At 39.8% G+C, this 20859-nt stretch overlaps 1 protein-coding gene across 1 annotated transcript in view; it reads right to left on the bottom strand.

Moving 5' to 3' along the window:
* Positions 1–255: 255 nt before the first annotated feature.
* smyd3 (SET and MYND domain containing 3) overlaps positions 256–20859 on the bottom strand; it is a 65890-nt gene continuing 45286 nt past the window's right edge. Inside the window, exons 6-12 of the mRNA XM_079163462.1 lie at positions 15962–16029; positions 10951–11053; positions 10267–10377; positions 8060–8147; positions 7706–7880; positions 1328–1436; positions 256–1107 (exon numbers count right to left, since the gene is read on the bottom strand). Coding sequence (XP_079019588.1) covers positions 991–1107; positions 1328–1436; positions 7706–7880; positions 8060–8147; positions 10267–10377; positions 10951–11053; positions 15962–16029 — 771 coding nt within the window. The 3' untranslated portion in view covers positions 256–990. The remainder of the gene's footprint in view (positions 1108–1327; positions 1437–7705; positions 7881–8059; positions 8148–10266; positions 10378–10950; positions 11054–15961; positions 16030–20859) is intronic.

Here is a 20859-nt window from a genome sequence, read left to right on the forward strand (position 1 = left end):
AGAAACCCATCACCACATTCCATCACAGACACACAGGGCTTAACGTTTAACACACAAAAACAGGGATTAACATGGGAAGTGTGTGCGATGGCTATATATATATATATATATATATATATATAGAGGAAATGTTTATAAAACTTGACAAAAACCACACAAACACACACACACACACACTGTATGTGAAGATTAAATGCAGGAGACAGAGGCCTACAGGACTCCATGTTTTTTTATGCATCTTTAGGTGCAGAATAATTCATTAGTGAGTGCTAGCCGCAGTTTTCAACCTTGAACAGAGATGTTTCCCCCTACTGCCAGCTGTTACAGCATGCTAAGCTTGGCTAATCACCTTCCAAGTATAACTCTGTATTTACTCATCTCACTCCTCAAAAGAAAACAAATTAAAATCATTCAGAAAATGTTGAACTATTCCTTTAAAAGGAATTCATATTGGATGACAAATACAATTCTCTCTGTTAATGTGATCATAATAGTTCAATCCATGGAACTGAAGACATTCCCGTCAGCCTCAGCTTTCCTCTGTTTAGTGCTAATCACCACATATTAGCATGCTAAACTAGCTTATAGTTCAAAGCACCGCTGTGCTCGAGTACAGCCTCACTTCGCTGCATTGCTGCAGACATTTGTGTTTTTAATCTGGGTATAACAAATCTTAACTATTTTCCTTCAGTTTCGACAAAATGAGGGGTCAAAGTATTTTAACAAGACAACTTCTGATAAACAATATAAGATAATAAAAGATCTGACTGTAAACACACCGATTTCAATGTATGACAGATATAATTTACAGAAGGCAAAATGTATATTTCTCTACTTTCTGTTTATCTCGTAACTCTGATGATTGGGATTGTTTGATACACTAAGAACATTGAGACTTTAAGAAATTAAGACAGAAAGTGCAGTTAGTCCACTAAATGAAATGAACATGAGTCCAGTCCTCTTTATTTTTCTTTATTTTGTAGCTGCGTCTCAGTGACTGCTTGACGATCGTTGAACCATCTCAGTGCGACATTCCTCCATCTTCATCAGTAGATCGGTGGTCATTGGGTGTTCGTCCCCGTGGGTGAGCTTTATGATCCGATAGGCCTGGGAAAGGAGAATTAAACACTCTTAATGAGCGTCTTAGCTGTCATTTCTGCTCTTGCTAGAACGATGTGGGATAGTAATGTGCTGTCGTTGGAAGTTGAACCGTGATGCTATTCTCTGCAAAATCTAATAGATGTTTATTAACTCAGTGAGGAAAATCAAAAGAGCACTCTGCTTTCACTTTGGCAATTGGTGTTTGTCAGTATTTCATCCCTCGCACCTGTTTGAATGTGTCCAAAGCGTCCTCAATATGTTCCAGGTAATGTTGCAGCTTTCCGACTCTCATCAGCTGGACCCCGTGGACCGGATGAGGATCGGGGTAGTATTGGCTTCAGAGAGAAGAGAGAAAGGGAAGACGGTGAGACATCGGTGAAAGAGGTTTTCTGTTGGCTTGGTGCAACTTTTGCACAGATCTCTCAATTTAAGGGGAGACACCCGAGGCAAAAACGTTGTTTTTCACTCAGACTATTTTGATTCCATAACACGTCTTCTTTCAGAAACATCCAAAATACACATTTAAGTGTTTATTTTACTTCTGTTATGTCTATTTGCATCTAAACTTCTTCTAAATTCACCAAAAATTAGCATTAGATAATGCCTCATTTGCATACTTAAACATACATTTTCAGAAAAATAATTGTCTGAATGTGAGTCATCAAATGGGGAAGCGTCATGGCAATATCTATTAGTTACATTACATAAACTCTATTCATATGTGGTGACATCCCTTCATTTGAATAAATAATACTGTATTTACTCCTTTTGTTCTTCTGGCATCCGCTTTGTTATTGCAATTCTAATTCCCCTTTGCTTTTTGCCTCAACATTCTACATACTGTTAAGAAAATCATACTTTTTTTTTTTAGCTCATTCAAGAGCTGTTAATTCTACTTGTAAAAAATAGAATTATGAATAACAAACTATTACATTACATCTTATTTTAGGGGCTGTACTGTATTATCCATCAATTGTGCCATTCATTGTCTGACACTTATCCAGGCCCAGGTCATGGGCTGTCAGCAGGCATCCTTTCCTCGAGCCCCATCGTCCAGCTCTTCCTGGAAGATCCATCATGATTTACTGCCAAAATGCAGAAACAGCCTCTGGTTCTACGCCGCTGGAAGGCTTCTCCACACAAGACACCCAGAGGGACATGATTAAAAAACATGTGGGCTTGATGGCGAAACTCCCGTGACCCCTCAAGTATCCTCACAAGAGTAAAGAGCCGGCTCGATGTCGCATGACCAGGACATGAATTCCACAATACTCCAACCGTCCTCAATCTCGTATCCAACACCTCGGCATAAGCTTTCCAGAGGAAGCTGAGCAGTGCGATGCCCCAATAATTGGAGCACACTCTCTGGTCCTATTTTTAAAAATCGGGAATCACCACAGGCACCGTCCTTGAACTCCACATGCCGTGGAAATATGGAGATCTTTAAACCTTTCTAGGCAGCGATAGAAAGCCAGTAAAAGCAAGGTACAGCATGCCTTATATGATGGAGTTTGATCAAGTCCACTTTTAAATGAAAGTGTGTCGGCTACGCTCGAGGTGGCACGACTTTAAAACATACGCTCTTCAACATTCGCTCTGTCAGTGCCAGTCAGTGTCTGTAGACAGGTGTGGTGTGTGACAAGGAAATGGTCTTAATAACAACAAGGGAAAAAAAAAGCGAAGTGTTGCTTTTGGGATGCGTCTCCATTGTGATCAGCCTGATCAATGACTTTGACACCAAGACACTCCCACAACCATCATAGACGACACCCACACACACACACACACACACACACACACACACACACACACACACACACACACACACACACACACACACACACACACACACACACACAGACAAAGACATTTCTATCTTCCAGTCTTTAATATATTTAGCCAGTTTGAAATGAGTTAATTAAAAATGATAATAAATATGAGATAACTGAATTTGTAACCATTTGTATGCACACATGAATGCAAATGGAGACGCATTGAGGCTTAGTGATACAGACTGATGCTTAATGACCTTTGTTACGCACAGTGCACCCCACATGAATGTAGAAACACACATGTTTTTCAGACAGTTCACACACTAAGAGCTGGGCCCGTCTTAGTCCGACAGAGATAAATACATAGCGGGGACTTTTAGGAAGCAGCTTTGTTGTTGGTAAACACTGGAGTTCTCAAAACACTCATTTACCTGACTCCACTTGTCATTTATCCTCTTTTCTTCCCCCATCCTTCTGCCTTAATCTCTCCTTCCTTTTCCTATTTCACATCTCCTTTGCTCTGCTCCTACTTGTTTATATTTGTGCTTTGTGCTCCGCTAGCTGCAGGGATAAAAGTTGGTGTCATCGCTTGCTCGGTTGCTTGCTTCCTTCTCTCCTCTGCTGCGCTCCAGTCATTGCTCTCCCCCACTCTACCTCTGCTGCCCCCTTAAGTCGTCCCTCTGTTTCCTGTTCCCTCTCTCTCTGTTTTCTCTTGATTGCACAAACAAAATGTTTTTTTTAATCTTATATAACCGCTGTAAGGTGGCATTTAAAAGCTCGCTGACAAAGCACATTGAAACAAATTTACATTTCTTGTCTGGCTCATTCTCTGACGTTCACTCTCACACACACACAAGCAAACAAATAAGACAAAGAGACCTGTAAGTAAACACAGACACATGAGTACACACACACAAGCCCAGCATTAATGTATGAGCATGCATGCACACTAAGACTGGGTCAATTTGAATCCGTTTCACTGTGTATAACCTGGTGTATTTCCCAGATTTCACTTCTCTCCAGAGTAAACACACCACAACAGGGATCAGTACGCTTTCAATTAATCTACATTTAAATACAAATAGCACTGCATCGGTTTTTAAAAGAGCATTAATCTTAATTATTTCGTTATGAACTTAAAAGAGCAACTTTCTGACACTTAAAGTTTTTTAACTCTTTGATTTAAAAAGAAAAAAATCTGTTTTCTGAAGCGGGCGAAATCAAAGTGAATTAACATGTAGTGGCCACAGCCAGAATCATTTAAAACTCTATGGCTTCTTTGATAATGTTCCAGCAGAGTTTTTACTCGCAATGCTAATTGCCCGTTTGTTCATACCTTCAAGCCTAACGTAACTACTAACTGGCAAGCCAACCAATTACAAAGATGGTTCCCGTTTCTGTGGTTAGAATTGAATCATTAAATAAGAAGTTCAAACACTAAACCAACAACATTAGTCCTCCATGAATAACAGCAAGTTACAATATTGATTTAATTACAAAGCCAGTGATTCAAACTGCCATGACATGCAAACACACACATCAACACCAAACTCCAATTATATTTCCTCTTTGCATATAGAACCACACAGCAATTAAAATAATTTCATTAACTTGCTGTATCTTGAATTTTCCCCTCCTTTTTTCCTCCCGGGAGGGTAAATTGAAGGGAAAAACGGTCTTGCCGTATGCAGCTAGTTAGAAAGCCATAGCTCTCGGCTATGAGTAAGAGAAAGGGCAAGAAGGAGAAATTAATAGTTGTGGAAAAGTGTAGCATTTCCATGCAAATGCAGTGGAACTAATGAGGCTCTCGTTTGGAACAAAAGATCCACGGCCTGCTGTTCGTGAGAGGGAAACATGGATTATCTTACTAAGTAGAAAACTGAAGGAGAACGAAAACAGGGAGGAAAGATTAGCTGTGAGTATTCTCCTTAATTGTATTTTGTTTTCTGTCCAATGCAACAGTAATTTCAGTCCTACATTTCCACAGTTTAGCAAACTTGCATCTGCTGCTAAAACAAAGAGCACTTACATAAGCTTTAAATCACAGTTGATGCAGTAATTAGCCGACCTTTCTTTCTAGAGACATGCAGTCACATTAACTGTTCCTGAAATCCAGATAAAACCTTTATGCTGCAGGAAAGTCTCTCGAGGCACTGGGCAACCGTAACACAGTAATCTACAACAGTGGCTCTTAAACCTTCTGGCTCATGCAAGGTTGCATATGTCTGTGAGCTGTGAGCACTTCAACCATTCAAAGGATTTAAGAGTAAATCTATCAAGATTTGAGAAAAGTAAGATTTACATTTTCAATGCCGATTTTGAAATCCAGACATAAACAGATCATACATCTCGGGGGCATTCTGCTACCAGACCCCTGACATTTACATGAGTGAACAAAAAAACTGCCATTACTTAAACGCTTACATTATCAGTCTGTGCTTTTCAAAGTAAGTAGCAGATCGACTTCAGGCAGTAATTTGCCCAAAATACTTTGGTCTTCCCCAGAGGATGGTGTATGGGGCTTAATTATGGGCAATTACTCAAAGAAATAAAAATAAAAACACTCAAACAACAAAATGCTTCCAGAGAGACAAGATCAATCAAAATATCGGTTTTAGAGCTCAACTTTATGTGTGTAAGCGGCCCCAGAATACACGTATTGATGTGCAGACATGAACACATGAACGTTCATGCATTCACGTATGTGTGTGTATCAGTAAAACATGTGCCGCATGGAGACATTCAACAAGCTGTCGTGTACAGCCTGCAGCAGGAGGTGTGCATTATACGCACACAGGCGCAGAGAAAACCCCTCTCTATACATCACAAACTGAATAGAGAAACTGAAAAAAAGACCTGCAGAGAGAGAGAGAGAAATACAGAATGAGGGGAAGGACAGCAGCAGCAGCAGCAGCAGCAAGCGAGCGAGCGAGAGAGAGAGAGAGCTCCTGCAGCTATCTTTCTTCTCTGCCATCTGAAGAGCCCAGAGGTAGATAGGAGATGAATATGGACGATCTTCCTCCTACTGTCTCTCTCTCTCTCTAACTATTTTCTTCTGAATGCTTTTCTCTCCTTCCCTTTCATTCTCTCTCTTTCATTGTTGTCTCCCTTCCTTGCCAAGTTAATGCTCACTGCATTCCTCTACTCCTCTTTTGTACCACTTTCTTCATTTTATACATCACGGTTTCCAGTTTTTTCTATTTCACACCACTTTTTTCTCCCTCTCCCTTGTGATTCTGTCCCCTGTTTCACTTCCCCCCACACCCCTCTCCCCCTCTCTCATTTGTCATTTATCACCTGCTTACATCCCCTCTCTCACTTCCATCCTCAGTAACATGTCACCACTCTCTCATCCCCTTCTCCTCATCACCATCTCTCTCTTTGTGCAGCTCTGTGTTTGGTTATTTATTGATAGACTGTATTACTGGTTTTCTCCTGCAGGTATTTTGTTTTGTGTGTGTGTGTGTGTGTGAGCGAGAGAGAGAGACAGAGCACGGCTATGCCACTAGAGCTCTGCCCTTCACACAAGATCAATTAGTCTTACGCAAACACACACACAAAAGTTGACGGGAAAAATGTTGAGTTTGAGAGAGATAGAAAAACAAACTGCAGAGAAGAGGAGGTAAGGATGTGTGAGGGCTGCAGGACCTCATCCAGATGACAATTAAAACAGTTGATGCAATTCATTGTAATCTGACAAGTAGATCAAACTAAAACTTTGCATTTAGGTCTAGATTAATCTGCTTTCAGTAATTTCCCCTTTTATTAGGGCAAGAGATTTTTCACGTCTGCTAATTACAAGAGCAGACTGTTTGCAGCACATTTTCTTCTCTCTATCAATACGTCTGCTCCCTGTGTAACGTCACCACTTTGAACACTTTCTCGCCATGTCTTCATCAAGTTCTTTTACCTTTAAATATAAAATATTCAGGTCCTGACTTAATTAAGGCAAACCAAATGATGTTGGCATTCAAGCCCAGATATCACATTGCATCTGGAGATTTGAAGCTTAAGAACAAAGCTCAATTTAAAGATTGTGTTTTCCAAATACCACTCTATGGATTCTATTTCGTAATTTTGTTTCCAGGATATACAACATGATTCCATAAAAAACTATGTTAAACACATCACTCTGATGCTTGTCCACAAAACACAATGATCATGTATTTCCCCTCCCAAGGGATAACAGAAGGACATTTCTGCCTCCTTCATCAAGTCAAAGAGCCAAATCCAGCACACGAGTCTTTCAACACTCAGTCGCTGCTTTCAGTTCTTAATCTCCAGTTCAAACTCAAAAACAAGCAAAGGATACATTTATCTTAACAGATCGGTATTTTCACATTATACTCTACCCTTGCAGTGCATCTCTCCAATGCATCGGTCTGAGTGGTAAGAACGATGGAGCTTGGTCTAAAAAAACATAAAAGGCTGTGTGGAAGCCTTGTGATGGCTATGAAGGCGTCAGGATTGAGAAGCAGCCCAAATCTTTGAAGTAATCATTTTGAAGTAATCTACATTAGTTGTGCAGGTGAGCCTTTACTAAGGGAGTTGTTCATCAGATGCACATGAGTCACTCTTGTCCTTTTCCTCACATTGCTGTTCATACTGGAATCAGGAAGGAAAAGACCCTCAATCCATGGAGTGGATATCCAGAATTAAAAGCAGAGGAAGTTGTTTTTTTTTCCCCTTTAAATCTTTAGAATAATAAAGCGATCAGTGACGAACACACACACACACACACACACACACACACACACACACACACACACACACACACACACACACACACACACACACACACACACACACACACACACTATATTCCGACTCACCTGTATACTGGAAGTGTTTTTTCTCCGTATCCTGCAGCCTCCTCCCAGTGTCCCAGGTGAATGGAAGCATATACAGCCATGTCTGTCATTCTGAGTTTATACAGATTCTCATCGGGCACGTCACCGCCAACAGTCGATAAGAGATGACTACAGCCCTCCAGTAACGCTTGCCAATCTGGAGGGTCATTTAAGGAAAAGCAACACTTGTTTCTCCTAAGAAAACTAATGTATTTATAAAGACAACTTTATAAGGCCTCGAGTTATCTAATCATAATCCCACGTTACAGTAGATGATGGATTCTGTTCAGTGTTCAGTGTGCATTGGCTGTAGTGGATCTTGAAGGTAAAGGATACCCGACTCTGCTTTCAGTCCTTCCAGTCTGGGTAGATCCTCCTTCAGCAGGCGCCATGTTGATTCCTGCCCTGGCAGCATGAGTCTGTCCTGGGAAAGAGAGGAGGGGGACCACCTGAACATCCGCACTGACAAAGTACACATTAATGTTTAAAAAAAAAAAAAACACACACACACACACACACACACAGCACCATTATGAAGAGTGGATGGAGTAAGCATCAAAAACAGATAGAATGGAGTGACTTTATTAAAATGAATACTTGAGTGTTGAAGTTACACATTTCCTGCCTGTTCTTTGTATATCTCACCCCAGCGGACTGACAGCTGATGGCAAGAAGACACTGATTATGGCACAGTCTGCTGCATGTGTGAGAGCATTTGTGTGACAGATTCACAGAGTATCGCTGCGTAGCTGTTGCTTAAGTTTGATTTAAAAAAACTCCTATCACGCAATGTGTTTTAAGTGTCCATCATTGTGAGAAAAAGGTTTAAAATAGAGATAAAGAGGTAGAGACAAATGAAATGTGTGCAGTGATGCACAAAAAGAAAAACTGCACCAGATCAATATATTTTTTGTTCATGAAAACCTTGTTTTATGTACATCTTAACACATGCACAACCCACACGTATGCACAGGGGGAGAAAAACAACACACAATTTCCTGTGTTTGATGTCAACAGTCATTTGCCAGCAGCCTGCCATCACCATCTGAAGATTAAAAAGAAAGTGTGTGTGCGTGTTGCTTGCAGAACAAAGGTGGATTGAATAAAATGAATGCAATTGTCCCAGAGAATCAACTGAGTGCTCTCTCTTACCTTATCTCAAACACACACACACACACTTATGAGAGCTGCTGTGTTGTGGTAGAGTACGAGCAAAGTGTCATATATGGAAAACAAAGCTATAGAGGCAGAAGTGACGGTAGAAAAAAAGAGAAGGAGAGAGAGAGAGAAATGAAAACGTATGGAGCGAGACAGTGAGATACTGGAAAAGAGCGATCGAGAGAATTAAGATGGATGGAAAAGAAAACTGCAGCTGAAAGACAAGATAATATTTCTCATTTTTCAGTAGGTGGTCAGTGAGAGGGAGAGAGGCAGTGAAAGAGACAGAGACAGAGAGACAGAGAGAGACAGAGAGGGTGAAAGACAGAGAGAGAGAGAGGGAGAGAGAGAGGGAGAGAGAGATGTGTGAAGAGGTGAAGCGTAACAGAGTGATGGAGAGGAAGAGGAGATAAGAGAGAGAGAGAGAGAGAAGGAGAGAAAAGGAGGAGAGGACATGGAAGGGTACACTGAAACACGTTATGCACGGACATACAGCCTACAGCGGCATGGCGGAGTATGTGTGTGGGCGTGCTTTACCTGTCTTGTGGGGACATAAATGTGATTACACAGTGTGGGGACTCGCCTTCTTTTTGGGGACAAAAGGCTCGTCACCATAACATAAATCCTTACATTTTAGGGTGAAGACTTGGTTTAAGGTTATGTAAGGTTAGGGGTTGAAGTTAAAGTTACGGTTTTGGGTAAGTCTCCAGAACATTAATGAAAGTCAATGTAATGTCCCTAAAAGTCATGAAAACAACACTGTGTGTGTGTATTTATATATATATATATATATATATATATATATATATATATATATATATATATAAATAAGAGAGAGAGAGAGAGAGAGAGAGAGAGAGAGAGAGAGAGAGAGAGAGAGAGACTGTGTTTGAACTTAAACATTTCAAGAACCGCTTTAACAGTTGATAAGTAAAAATATTGAGAAATTTGGGTACGGTTTGGATTAGGGAAGAACTAAATGTGCATGAGTGTGTGTGAGTATTTGTGTTTTTGTGTAACCTGAGAATTGCCTTAAAGGCAACAATGGCTACGTTAACTTGAACACAAACAATCCAATCCCAGGTCCAGGCAGTAATGCAGGAGAATCAGTTTAGATACTCTCCTTCCTAAGTCTTTTACTGATGGACATTTCAGTGTATTCAGACATTCCTGGACCGTGCTCCACAACAGTAAGAAGATTAAGCAACATTTATGGGGTGCTTTAAAATCGGATAAATGCCTTACTCTGAATATAGGATTATTAGTTTGAAGTAAATGTAGAGATTGGCATAGTTTGTGTTTGGAAATGAATGACAATTATGTAAATATTTGAAACCCAGAAAAATCAGCAGTGAATGCGACGATGTAATTTGTGTTCACGTTACTTTGTCTTGAGAGTCACAATGCTGGCAGCTGCATGTAAAATGGTATTGGTCCTCCAGCTGTCTCTGTCGATCTTCAGTCAACGACAACGTCTCAATGTAACTTATAGTCAGCTGAAAACAGAGAGAACAGTTTAGTTGGCCTTTTTGCTGTACTATAGATCATAGTTAAATGCAGTTCAGTGCAGGAGGATAAATCATTTTAAATCTAAATTGTGTCGATTGCTTTTGGTGGAAAGAGATACTGGAGTAAAGTGTGCGTGTATATCTTCCAGATGGCATGGACGCATCTCATTACATAGTCAGGAAGGATGGTGAAGGATGGAAAATGAGGGGAGACACTGCCAAGTCCCAGTGATATTTCACTTGGCTACAAATTTTAGGAATACTCTAATAACATTAGGTTTATTGTTCTTCCCTCAATACGTATTATTACTTCGACAATAAAAATTCACACAATAACAATAGAGTGATTTTATGTCAATGTAAAATATGGTTCCCATTATGTACCATTGAAAACAGCCTTAGGCATCGTCTCCCCCATCAATAACAGCAGCAAATAAAAACATTCAATAAACATTGCTCAGGAAGAACATGAACATAAAAGCAGAGGCAACATCACAGTCGCTAAAATCAGAGTCATATTCCATGTTGTTAATGTTTTGAGCAGTTTCTTTAATGCAGTACCTCCTCTTCAGGGTTGATATCCCGAACAGCTCTGAGCTGCAGTTTTGTTCCCACAAACACCATCACACAGTTTGGCCTACAGTCGTGGTTCAGCAGAGATAAACTGGGAGAGAGCAAACAAGATGATGAGGGAGAGAGAGAGAGAGAATGGGAGGAAGAAAAGAGAGAGAGAATTATATCTGTGATTCAATTCTTAACTTTCAAAACCCTTCCTGGCAGATAAAAAGAGAACATGATAAAGGTTGAGATGCAACCTACAGCCCCATCCTGCTGAGCCACCAACTGCCACATGTCCAACTGTTTAGGGGTTTCTCAAATCATTGAGACCGATGTGGACTGAAATGCTAATTTGTTCCAACATATTCATGAGCGAAAACACACATGCTGAGTGACATCTCCCTCAACATCACCATCCATCCATCGACAGTATCAGCCAGTCAGTTTAGTGTGACAGCTGCAGGATACCATATGTCTTTCATCCCTGTATCCAAGGTGCTGTTAGGGGGTTAAATATCATCTGGCAGCTTCTCATAATGGGAATCCTGCGCATAGAAGTAAAGACTGAGTTGCACAAATGAACCTCAGACAGAAAAGTTACAAACACGTGGACACACACAGACACAGATAATTCCCTGCACAGTGTGAGAAAATGAGTACTCTGCTTCTGTCATAACAAATGTCACTCTTCATTTCTTTCTGCCGCTCTATCGGCCTCAGACACATATCCACAAATAAATCAGGAAACGATGGGTACTCCACTTCTGTCACAACAAAGACTCATTTCCTAATTTTCAAAATAGATACAGCCAATCCTCCGACTCACCCACACGCACACTAACCGACAGTGTCGGCATCCTAATACTGATGCCACATATTATTGTTTTTATTTACACTTTGATTTAAGGCATGAAGAGCTTTTCCCTTGCACTTAATATTACCAGGAATATCTTCCTGGATTTTTTATTACAATCCACATGAAACAGCGTTTTAGACAATATTAGGAAACATGTGTACGCAGTGGTTAAACTGGGATTTGTTATAAACAAGCTGTATTTTGATACTTTTTCATGCATCTTATTTACATTGAAATGTCTCAATCATGAATTCTGATGTATTATTATAGATGAAACTACCCAACAGCATATAAAGTAATGAACATTAGTTCCACCATTACCAGCTGCAACATTAAAGTGATGAATACATTAATGCATCAATAATTATAATCCCATCACATCATTTATATTATTCTGAATCTTTAAGTAAATGTTGATGCTAATACTTACTTTTGTACTTTTACTTGAGTAATATTTTGAATACAGGATTTTTATATATAGAGTATTTTACACTGTAGTACTGCTACTTGTACTTAAGTAGAGGTACTTCTTCCCCCACTAAATGTCAACATTAGTTTATTGAAATGTTAAAAGGCTTTTAGAAGAATGGTGTAAGCATGATTCCCAAATAATAATGACACATTAACATTGTTGGGGCAGGATGTACTGCAACACACGGAGGAATTATGTGTCTGTAAAGGAGATTTAATGGGAGAGAGGTTGGATTCATCCAAAACTGATTTTGTTGACCTAACAAGTAATACACATTAATCATGTGATATTCAACGAATGATGTCTTTGACTTATAGTACTGTAAAAACACATGTAGTTCCCATGTATTAGACTAAATATTAGAAACACTTCTTAGCTTAACAGCACCACAAACCACAGCCTCCATGAATTGAATCAACACCCCTGAGCATTATAACCTCCATGAAAGTAATATTTATGCAAACTGTTGTATTAGACTGCATTAGCTTTAGCGAGGTGTACCTAATAGATGGGTGAGTAATTGTCATAAAATTGTCGTATATCTGCTCTTCACTTCATCAATTGAAAAAAACGAACAAGGCTTAAAAACTAAAATAATGTAACTCTATTGAATAGTGGTGATTTGACTTGATTGTAAAGTATGTGCTTGATGTCCATCTTTCCCATGCTGAGACTGTAATTGTTATGAATGTTGATGATTCTTTATTTAAATTAAGTACTTCAAAACCTCCCTGACCCATAAAAAGACATTAACTGTCACTGCGCACATGGCCGGGAAAAAATACTGAAGAGGTTTGTCTGTTTTTATGAGACCCTCCATTACTGCTGTTCCTGTTTATCATATTCATAGAAGAAAACAATGGATGCAAGAGATAAAGAGAGAGTGTGTGTGTGTGTGTGTGTGTGTGTGTGTGTGTGTGTGTGTGTGTGCGTGCGCGCGTGTGTGTGTTGAGCCTTTGTAAAACAGTAGACCCCTGGCTTTGTTCTACAGTAGAGAAGTTACGGGTTGAATATCAACTAGAAATCAAGCCCTCCAAACGATGCTTTTATCTGATGGAGAGCAGCTCATTAGCATACTAATTAGATGAATTAACTAAACCATATCTCACATTGACAATACCTGCTCCCACTAACAGAAACTGTAGCTGAGTGCAGCAGGATAGATGGTAGAGACAGTAGAGGAGCAATCATTGATTATATTTAATAAAAGAAAGGGTTAAATACTCTCTTCTCTTTGTTACCGTTTCCTGAATATTCATTTTTCAGTCCTTGTTGAGATGAAGTGGTTCAGTACTTTACTACATTAAATGGCACTAAAAATAAGAAATGAATGTAGTGCAAAGCCTTTACATGATAATTACAGAAATGTCAGGACTTAAATAACAAGTTGAGGCCCAACTGTGTGCAATTAACAACTGATATTCTGTATAACACCAGTAACACCAGACTTTAGACAAGGTAGGCAACTGCCTGGGGCACCCAAATAAAAGGGCCCCAAACAGCTCTACATTTATTATTATGTCTAGATATGAAAAGTATTACATTTTGTTACTAATGTAAGTCATTGTACCCCGAAATAAATTACAAAAGGCCCCGAAACACTGCAACTCAACTGTACTTACTTTGTACTTCTACATCAGAGGAAGACAACATTTTACAGATTCAGATTTGACTCACAATATATAACAATTTCAAATATGATGCATTATTATTCATTAAACTATCCAGGATCATACTGGAATTGAAAGCTCCAGTTTAAACCGACCGTAAGTACATTTAAGTAACGTCACATAGTGCTGATGATGCTTCTCGTTCACTCTTCAATGGAAGTAAACATTTGAATGCGGGACTTTTACTCTGCTGTATTAATAGTTTTATTATTAATAGTCAATAGTTTTACTTTTGAAATAAAGTTTCAAGTAAGCTTAGTTCTTCTTCAACTGCCAATATCAACATTCAACATATTAGCAGGAGGGTGAAGAGTAAAGCTAGACGACGTTTCACTGGGGCTCCCAAAGCTGCCCCTGAAAAACACAACCACGTCACAACCATCAGTGAAATACACTAATCGGAGGTAAAGTAATTTCCAAATAGGTGTATTAATCGCTTGCTTTAAAATAACCACCATGAAAGTAGAGCATGGAGGTATTTTGCTGGTGGTAACGTCATTAGTGCCACCCAAGTCGTGGCTTCTCGCGGTATTAATATTGAACGTGTTTACATGTCATAATTGCACCAAATTCTACATGGGACTCCCTTGGTTCCTATAAAACACCTACCAAGTGTGAAGTAGCCTGGATGAGCAGTTCTCAAGATAATGCAGGGAACACACAGAGACAGAGACACAGACAGAGATTACTGGCTTTAGAGTAAGATACTGTCAGCTCATCTCTTCTTCCTGTTGTCATCTCAGTGCACATCTGTGAGGATTCGGCTGTGGCTACACATGGGTTTGAGCTACTCTGAGTTGATATGAAGTGTGGCTGTCATCAATCCCACTGTGAATCAGTTTGCTCCCGATAGAGGATGGGATTTGACATCATATTTTCAACAGGCTGATTAGCAGAGAGGGAGACAGACAGAGAGAAAGATGAGCTTAGAAGAGAGGGACGAAAAAGTCACCAAATGAGGAAAAAAAACAGTGACATACAGTAGAGAGAGAAAATTAACAAAGGTGAACAGAGGTGTAGCCTCAGCAGAGCAAGCCCCCTCTCCTCAGCAAACCCAAGTTGTTGCTAGGCAACCCAAAATATGAATAGGCAGGGGACCATCCTGCGAACGGGGCCCATCATTTATGGATGAGTTACGGAACAAATCGCAGACACACACTGATACAGGCACACGCTGTTTGGCTGAGCTTTGGTAAAGCCACTGTGACCATCTGACATTTCAACACCAGCCAGATAAACCGGCTGAGATACCTGGTGTGTGTGTGTGTGTGTGTGTGTGTGTGTGTGTGTGTGTGTGTGTGTGTGTGTGTGTGTGTGTGTGTGTGTGTGTGCGTGTGTGTGCGTGTAGCTCTAACTCTAACAACATGTGCAACGACAGGCCAAATCCCACCCTATTCACCCAGGACTCAATACAGTGATTACAGTGCATACCGCCTAGCTCTGTGTCTGTATTTGTGTGTGTGTGTGTGTGTGTGTGTGTGTGTGTGTGTGTGTGTGTGTGTGTGTGTGTGTGTGTGTGTGTGTGTGTGTGTGTTTCACTCCCACATGCCAGACAAGAATCACAACATCCCTCCCCCCTTTCATCGAACAGCTTTATAATATTCTGTCAGCATTCATTTTCAAGTTTTCGGCCTCACAACAAAAAAATGACTTCCCTTCCTCCTTTCCTCCTCGTACTTCAAAGAACTGTCGTGAAAATAGCGATGAGGGTGGGGAGGGCTTTGGAAGTGAGCGGTTCAAGGGCGGGTGGGGTCGGTTGGGGCGCGGTGAGCTGGCAGGTAACTCAAGAGCTACATTTAAATGTTCTGGCATTTATAGTGTACAAGTGAGAGAGATAGAGGAACTATCTAACAATGATTATGAGCTAGATTGAGATTAATGACGCTTTTTAGAGGTGTATGCTTAACACACTGCCCTTTGTGTGTGTGTGTGTGTGTGTGTGTGTGTGTGTGTGTGTGTGTGTGTGTGTGTGTGTGTGTGTGTGTGTGTGTGTGTGTGTGTGTGTGTGTGTGTTACCTAGGATACAGCCCAACTCCAATCTCTTGCAGCTCTCCGTCACTGATGGTGAAACAATTACATGTCACCTAAAGGAGAGGAAGAGGATAAAAAAAGTGGAGACGAGAGAGATGATTTGTTAAATTGCCTCAGGGAACCAACAACACCTTTCATCATATGCTCTGAACTTTTTTTCATATCTTTGGCACCTGCAAAACCCCACCGGCACTGCAACTGAAACACGACATACAAGGCTTATGCTTTGAGATGCAAAGGATTTGAATGTGTTAAATTACCACCTGGTTATGTTAGAGCCAGGGGAATTATTTCTTTCAAAGGATAATAAAAGATTTTTTTAAATAAAATACATATCTGTAATATCTTTCATCAACCGAGTCAACAGAATGTTGTATCGTGTCTCTATTTGAAATAGAGAACAAGTGGAATATTTTTGTTTCCTTCAGGGCCTGTGAAAATGAGAAAGTGAAAACATTTAAGAGTAAACGTTTAAAGACGGTATTCCTGGAAAGCTACACTGAAGAGACAGATAAAAGAACAAAAAACAACTAGCAGTTCCTATGGAATAGAGCTGATGGAACACTGTAGACTGTAAAGCTAGTGACTGTTTAGATAAACTATTATATATATACTGTTAGCGTGATTTAAAGACTTTTAAGAGGCCTTCTACAAACTGCAACACTGTATGTATGTACGTATTATGTATGAGTGAGTGTATCTTGTGTGCACTGTCCACTTTGCTGCTGTGATCCTGTGAATTTACTGCGGGACTAAGAAAGGATTATCTTATCTTATGTATTTATGAGTGAATGAATGAACGAATGTAGTTGAATGTCATTACATCTTATATACAGGTATCACGTATTCCCGCTTATACTTCTTTTTAGCTGTAGAATGATGATGATGATGATGATATATTGGAAAATAATGGTACACCAAATGGTACAAATGGTGCCAAAATTATCACAACGTGCCCAATCAAACACTGAATTTAACTTTATCCTAAATCTAAATACTGATCATCCTTTAACGCGTATGTGTATGAACCTCCCACAATGCACCTGGGTGGTCTGCAGGATTTAAAGGACACATTTCAGAAACAAATGAATGAAAGAGTCCCAGCTTTCAGGAGACAAAGGAGAGAATTCAAGTGAGCGATGGTTTGTTTTAACTAACAGATTTGGCGCAGAGAAGGTTTGAATAACAAAATGCTTGAAGAAGTTGTTTCAAAGTTAGAGACAGAGAGTGATGATGAAAGGGAAAAGCAATAAACACTAAAACATAAAATAAGTGAAAGATAATAGAAAAAAAAAGAATAGAAAAAAGGTCTTTGATGTGTCAATTACTGAGCTAGTGCTGGTAAACAAGTGTGTTTTAGTGTGCATGTCTGCATGGGGTCGAAGAAAGTAGATGAATAATTGTAGTAACATTAGTATTCAGAATAAAGATAAAGAGGCAGGCAGAGGTACGCAGAGACGGAGCGTGAGATTTAAAGTGAGCCACAAACAGATGTTCTCCATCCTGCTGAAATTCACACGGATCAGAACTCAGCAAGATAGATTTAAATATGCAGTTTTATTAAACAAGATATGAGTCGGGTCTCATGAGAAATGAGGCTTTTTACTCAACCTATTAATTATAAAGCCGACAGGAGAAAACATGATTACGTAGAAAAACACTGAAACACACAAATCGTTCTTTATCGTTATTCAGTTGTTCTCACAATCATCCATCATCTGTACCATAAAGCATGTATTAAAGTGGGAGAGAAAGACACATCATACAATATGGCAATATGTTATATATGAATTACTATACATTAAGGTATAAAAGCACTTAAAGTGTAACTTCTGCATTCTTCAACCAGGACCCTATTTTCCCATGTTTATGTGTCTTAACTAATGAGGACAACATTTCTTGAAGTTGGTCCAATATTTGGAGGCTGCAACGTAATCGCTCGGGGCAACTCCTCACCGTCGATGCAAGTCCACTAAAAGTGGTATGTTTATTTTTTTGTCATTTCTTAATTCATTTTGCCCACGTCATACACCGATCTCCTGTCAAGGAGTCCCCCACAGTTTTCACCTCATTAGGAAAAGGCAGCATTGGTTAGTGACAGCGGGGATGAAGGGACGGCCGTGCAGAGAGAACAGAAAGGACGGTTTTGAGAAGAGGGAGGGGGTGATGAGGTGTAGAGGAAATTTAAACAAACAGTGGTAGGGCACTCAGCTGGGCATAGATCTCTCTCTCTCTCTCTCTCTCTCTCTCTCTCTCTCTCTCTCTCTCTCAGAATCTGTGCAGAACATCCACATCTGAATCTCATTCCTGTATGTTTCTATTTGTCTCGTACAGCTTCCTCTCCTCCCTCACTGACTCCTAAGCTCTCTTCCTGTCTTCTTTCTCTGCCTCTTCCCGTCTGCACGAAAGTAAAATTAAATTAAAAAAATTCTACAGACGCAGGACGGATCACATCATCGGACTTAAAACGTGATCCATTGCAGCTGGTGTCCCCCACATTGTCAACAGACACATTAAACTGGTCTTTAATCTCATCAACCACGGCTTTACTGTTTGTTGACAACTGATGTCACATGAAGCTAAACTGTGACAAACATGGGGTCAATCTGACTCCATTCACTAGAGAGCTTTTTCGAGATGACTGGAAATGGTGGACCACCAAGTTCTTCAACAGAAAATGTGGAAAATGTGACAGATGCTCCATTACAGAGAAGCATTGCTGCTGCACAAATGAGAGTCACATGTCGGTCTTGTTGCTTCTTCAATCCTGAAGCGTTGCTACTTTTAACCTCCACATTGCTTTTTACGGTGGCTTTAAACTAGAAATAAACTGATGAGTCGATCAATCGATCAACAGAAAATGAATACATGCCACGTGCAATCCTTCGCAGTACTAGTCTATATGGCTGGTGTGCTCGAGAGGCACATGCACCAGGCTGCAGAATTATAAATCAAGCATTACTGTGCTACAAACCAGTCCCCCCAACACTCTATACAAACAATCATTCAGTATTATTGTTAACTTTTGATATTTGTTTCCATTTCACAGAAATGTGCCTGATGTATAAAATAACTCATGGTCTTGTGCCACCACCACTTCAACAATGTTAGGGAGACCAGGGGATCAGCCAGAGGTGACTGCTTTTTTTTTTTTTTTAACCCTATATGCAAATTAGCTATAACACTGAATCTGGCCTATAAACATGTGCAAAAAGTATTTTTGGAAGTATTTTTTTGCAAAACATATCTGGTTCCAGATTCTCAAATGTGTTCAATATGTCACCTTCAGATCTGGGAAATTACAAACGGGCATTTTTCACTCTTCTATGATATCGTAAAGATTGATAGAGAACATTTTTGGCAGATTATTTGTAAACATAATCAAAAATCACTTATTTTCCCTATAGATTAAGCTCACAGGTTTCGAGGTGTTATATGCATTTGAGAAGCGTATTATAACAGTAATAGTAATAGCAGTATAACACCATATCTGGGCGACACCGACCATGTCATCCATCAGTAACCATGGTGACGGCTGTTCTCTACTTTGATGAGAGATGTTGAGAGTCTCCCACAGTTGACCTGTTTATTTATAACCTCCCCATTAATAAAGAGAGCCCTCCACAGCAGCGAGTTTGGGTTCAGATGAGGCGGTGAAGTGCCAGAAAGGAGGGAGCAGTTTGAGAGAAAGCCAGAGAGTTGCAGTGTCTGGAGGGCTACTTTCTATCCATCTTCAGTGAATGAGCTCCAGCAAATAAAGCAGATATTCTTAACAGCAGGCTCTTAATGGGGATTACAGGCCTGATATGATTCAGCTACTGCCGTTCCCACTGTGGAGAATTAAACAATTACTGCATCTGTACAAAAGATATCAAAGCGTGCAGTTTGTCCCGAAGGCTTTTCTTCAAGATGGTGCAGAAAATGTCAGTCCACAGAGCCATTCATTTGTTTGCTCATTTATTTTTCTGCCTGTCACACACAATATTTCTGCTGATTAGATTTGGATGAAATGTGTAGAAATGATGAATGTGAGATAGAGGAGCAGAGGCTAAGACAGGCGAATGAGTGAAGGGTGTGGAGAGCCTGTGATGTGGAAAATAAAAAATAAAAAGATCAAAAACACTCACACAAAATGTCATCTTCTGAGGGGGAATAAAAAACGAAAAATGTAACTTTTTCACACTCATGATATATTTTGGACGTCATACTGTCAGTTCTGAAAACACGATTGTAAAAAACAAATAGATGTTATTACAAAGATACAGACATACACAAGTACTTGTACTTCAATACTTGGTGGTTAATTCAATACTTCAATTCTACCAAAAAGATAAATATTTAACTTGTAGTTTTTAGTTAAATGGACAACGTGTACACTGTAATGAATCTGTAAATTCCATAACTTCAACATCAAACCCCCAAAAGCAAATCTCAAAATATTCAAAGTGAGTCTGACATATCCCCCCCCCCCCCCCGTATTTAAACAGATGACCGTCCTCCCAAGAAGAACGACAGCCGCAAAAACGACATGTGTTTATATTCAACTAACGAAGCGCTCTAGTGACCGTAGTAATTGGTTTTCCGTAGCAACTTGGTGTTCTGTGTCGTTTAACCTTCATGCTACAAGCACGCACAAAGGCGCCTCTGCTCAATGGCCTGTTTGTTTTATTATTCTCATAAACGGCAGAGGGCGGACAAACAACATGTACAGTGAAGAAGCAAGAAGTCAACGAGTGTTACCGGCAAAATGTCAAGAACAGGATGTCGTGGACGAATCGTAATTAAGTGTAAACTTGTTGTTTTTGCTCACTGATGATGTCAAAGTTCATATATTATATTGATATATATATACACACTTTATCTTCTGTGATCTCATTGCACTA

The sequence above is a fragment of the Pholis gunnellus genome (genome assembly GCF_910591455.1).
Source record: "Pholis gunnellus genome assembly, chromosome: 1".
Taxonomy (NCBI): domain Eukaryota; kingdom Metazoa; phylum Chordata; class Actinopteri; order Perciformes; family Pholidae; genus Pholis; species Pholis gunnellus.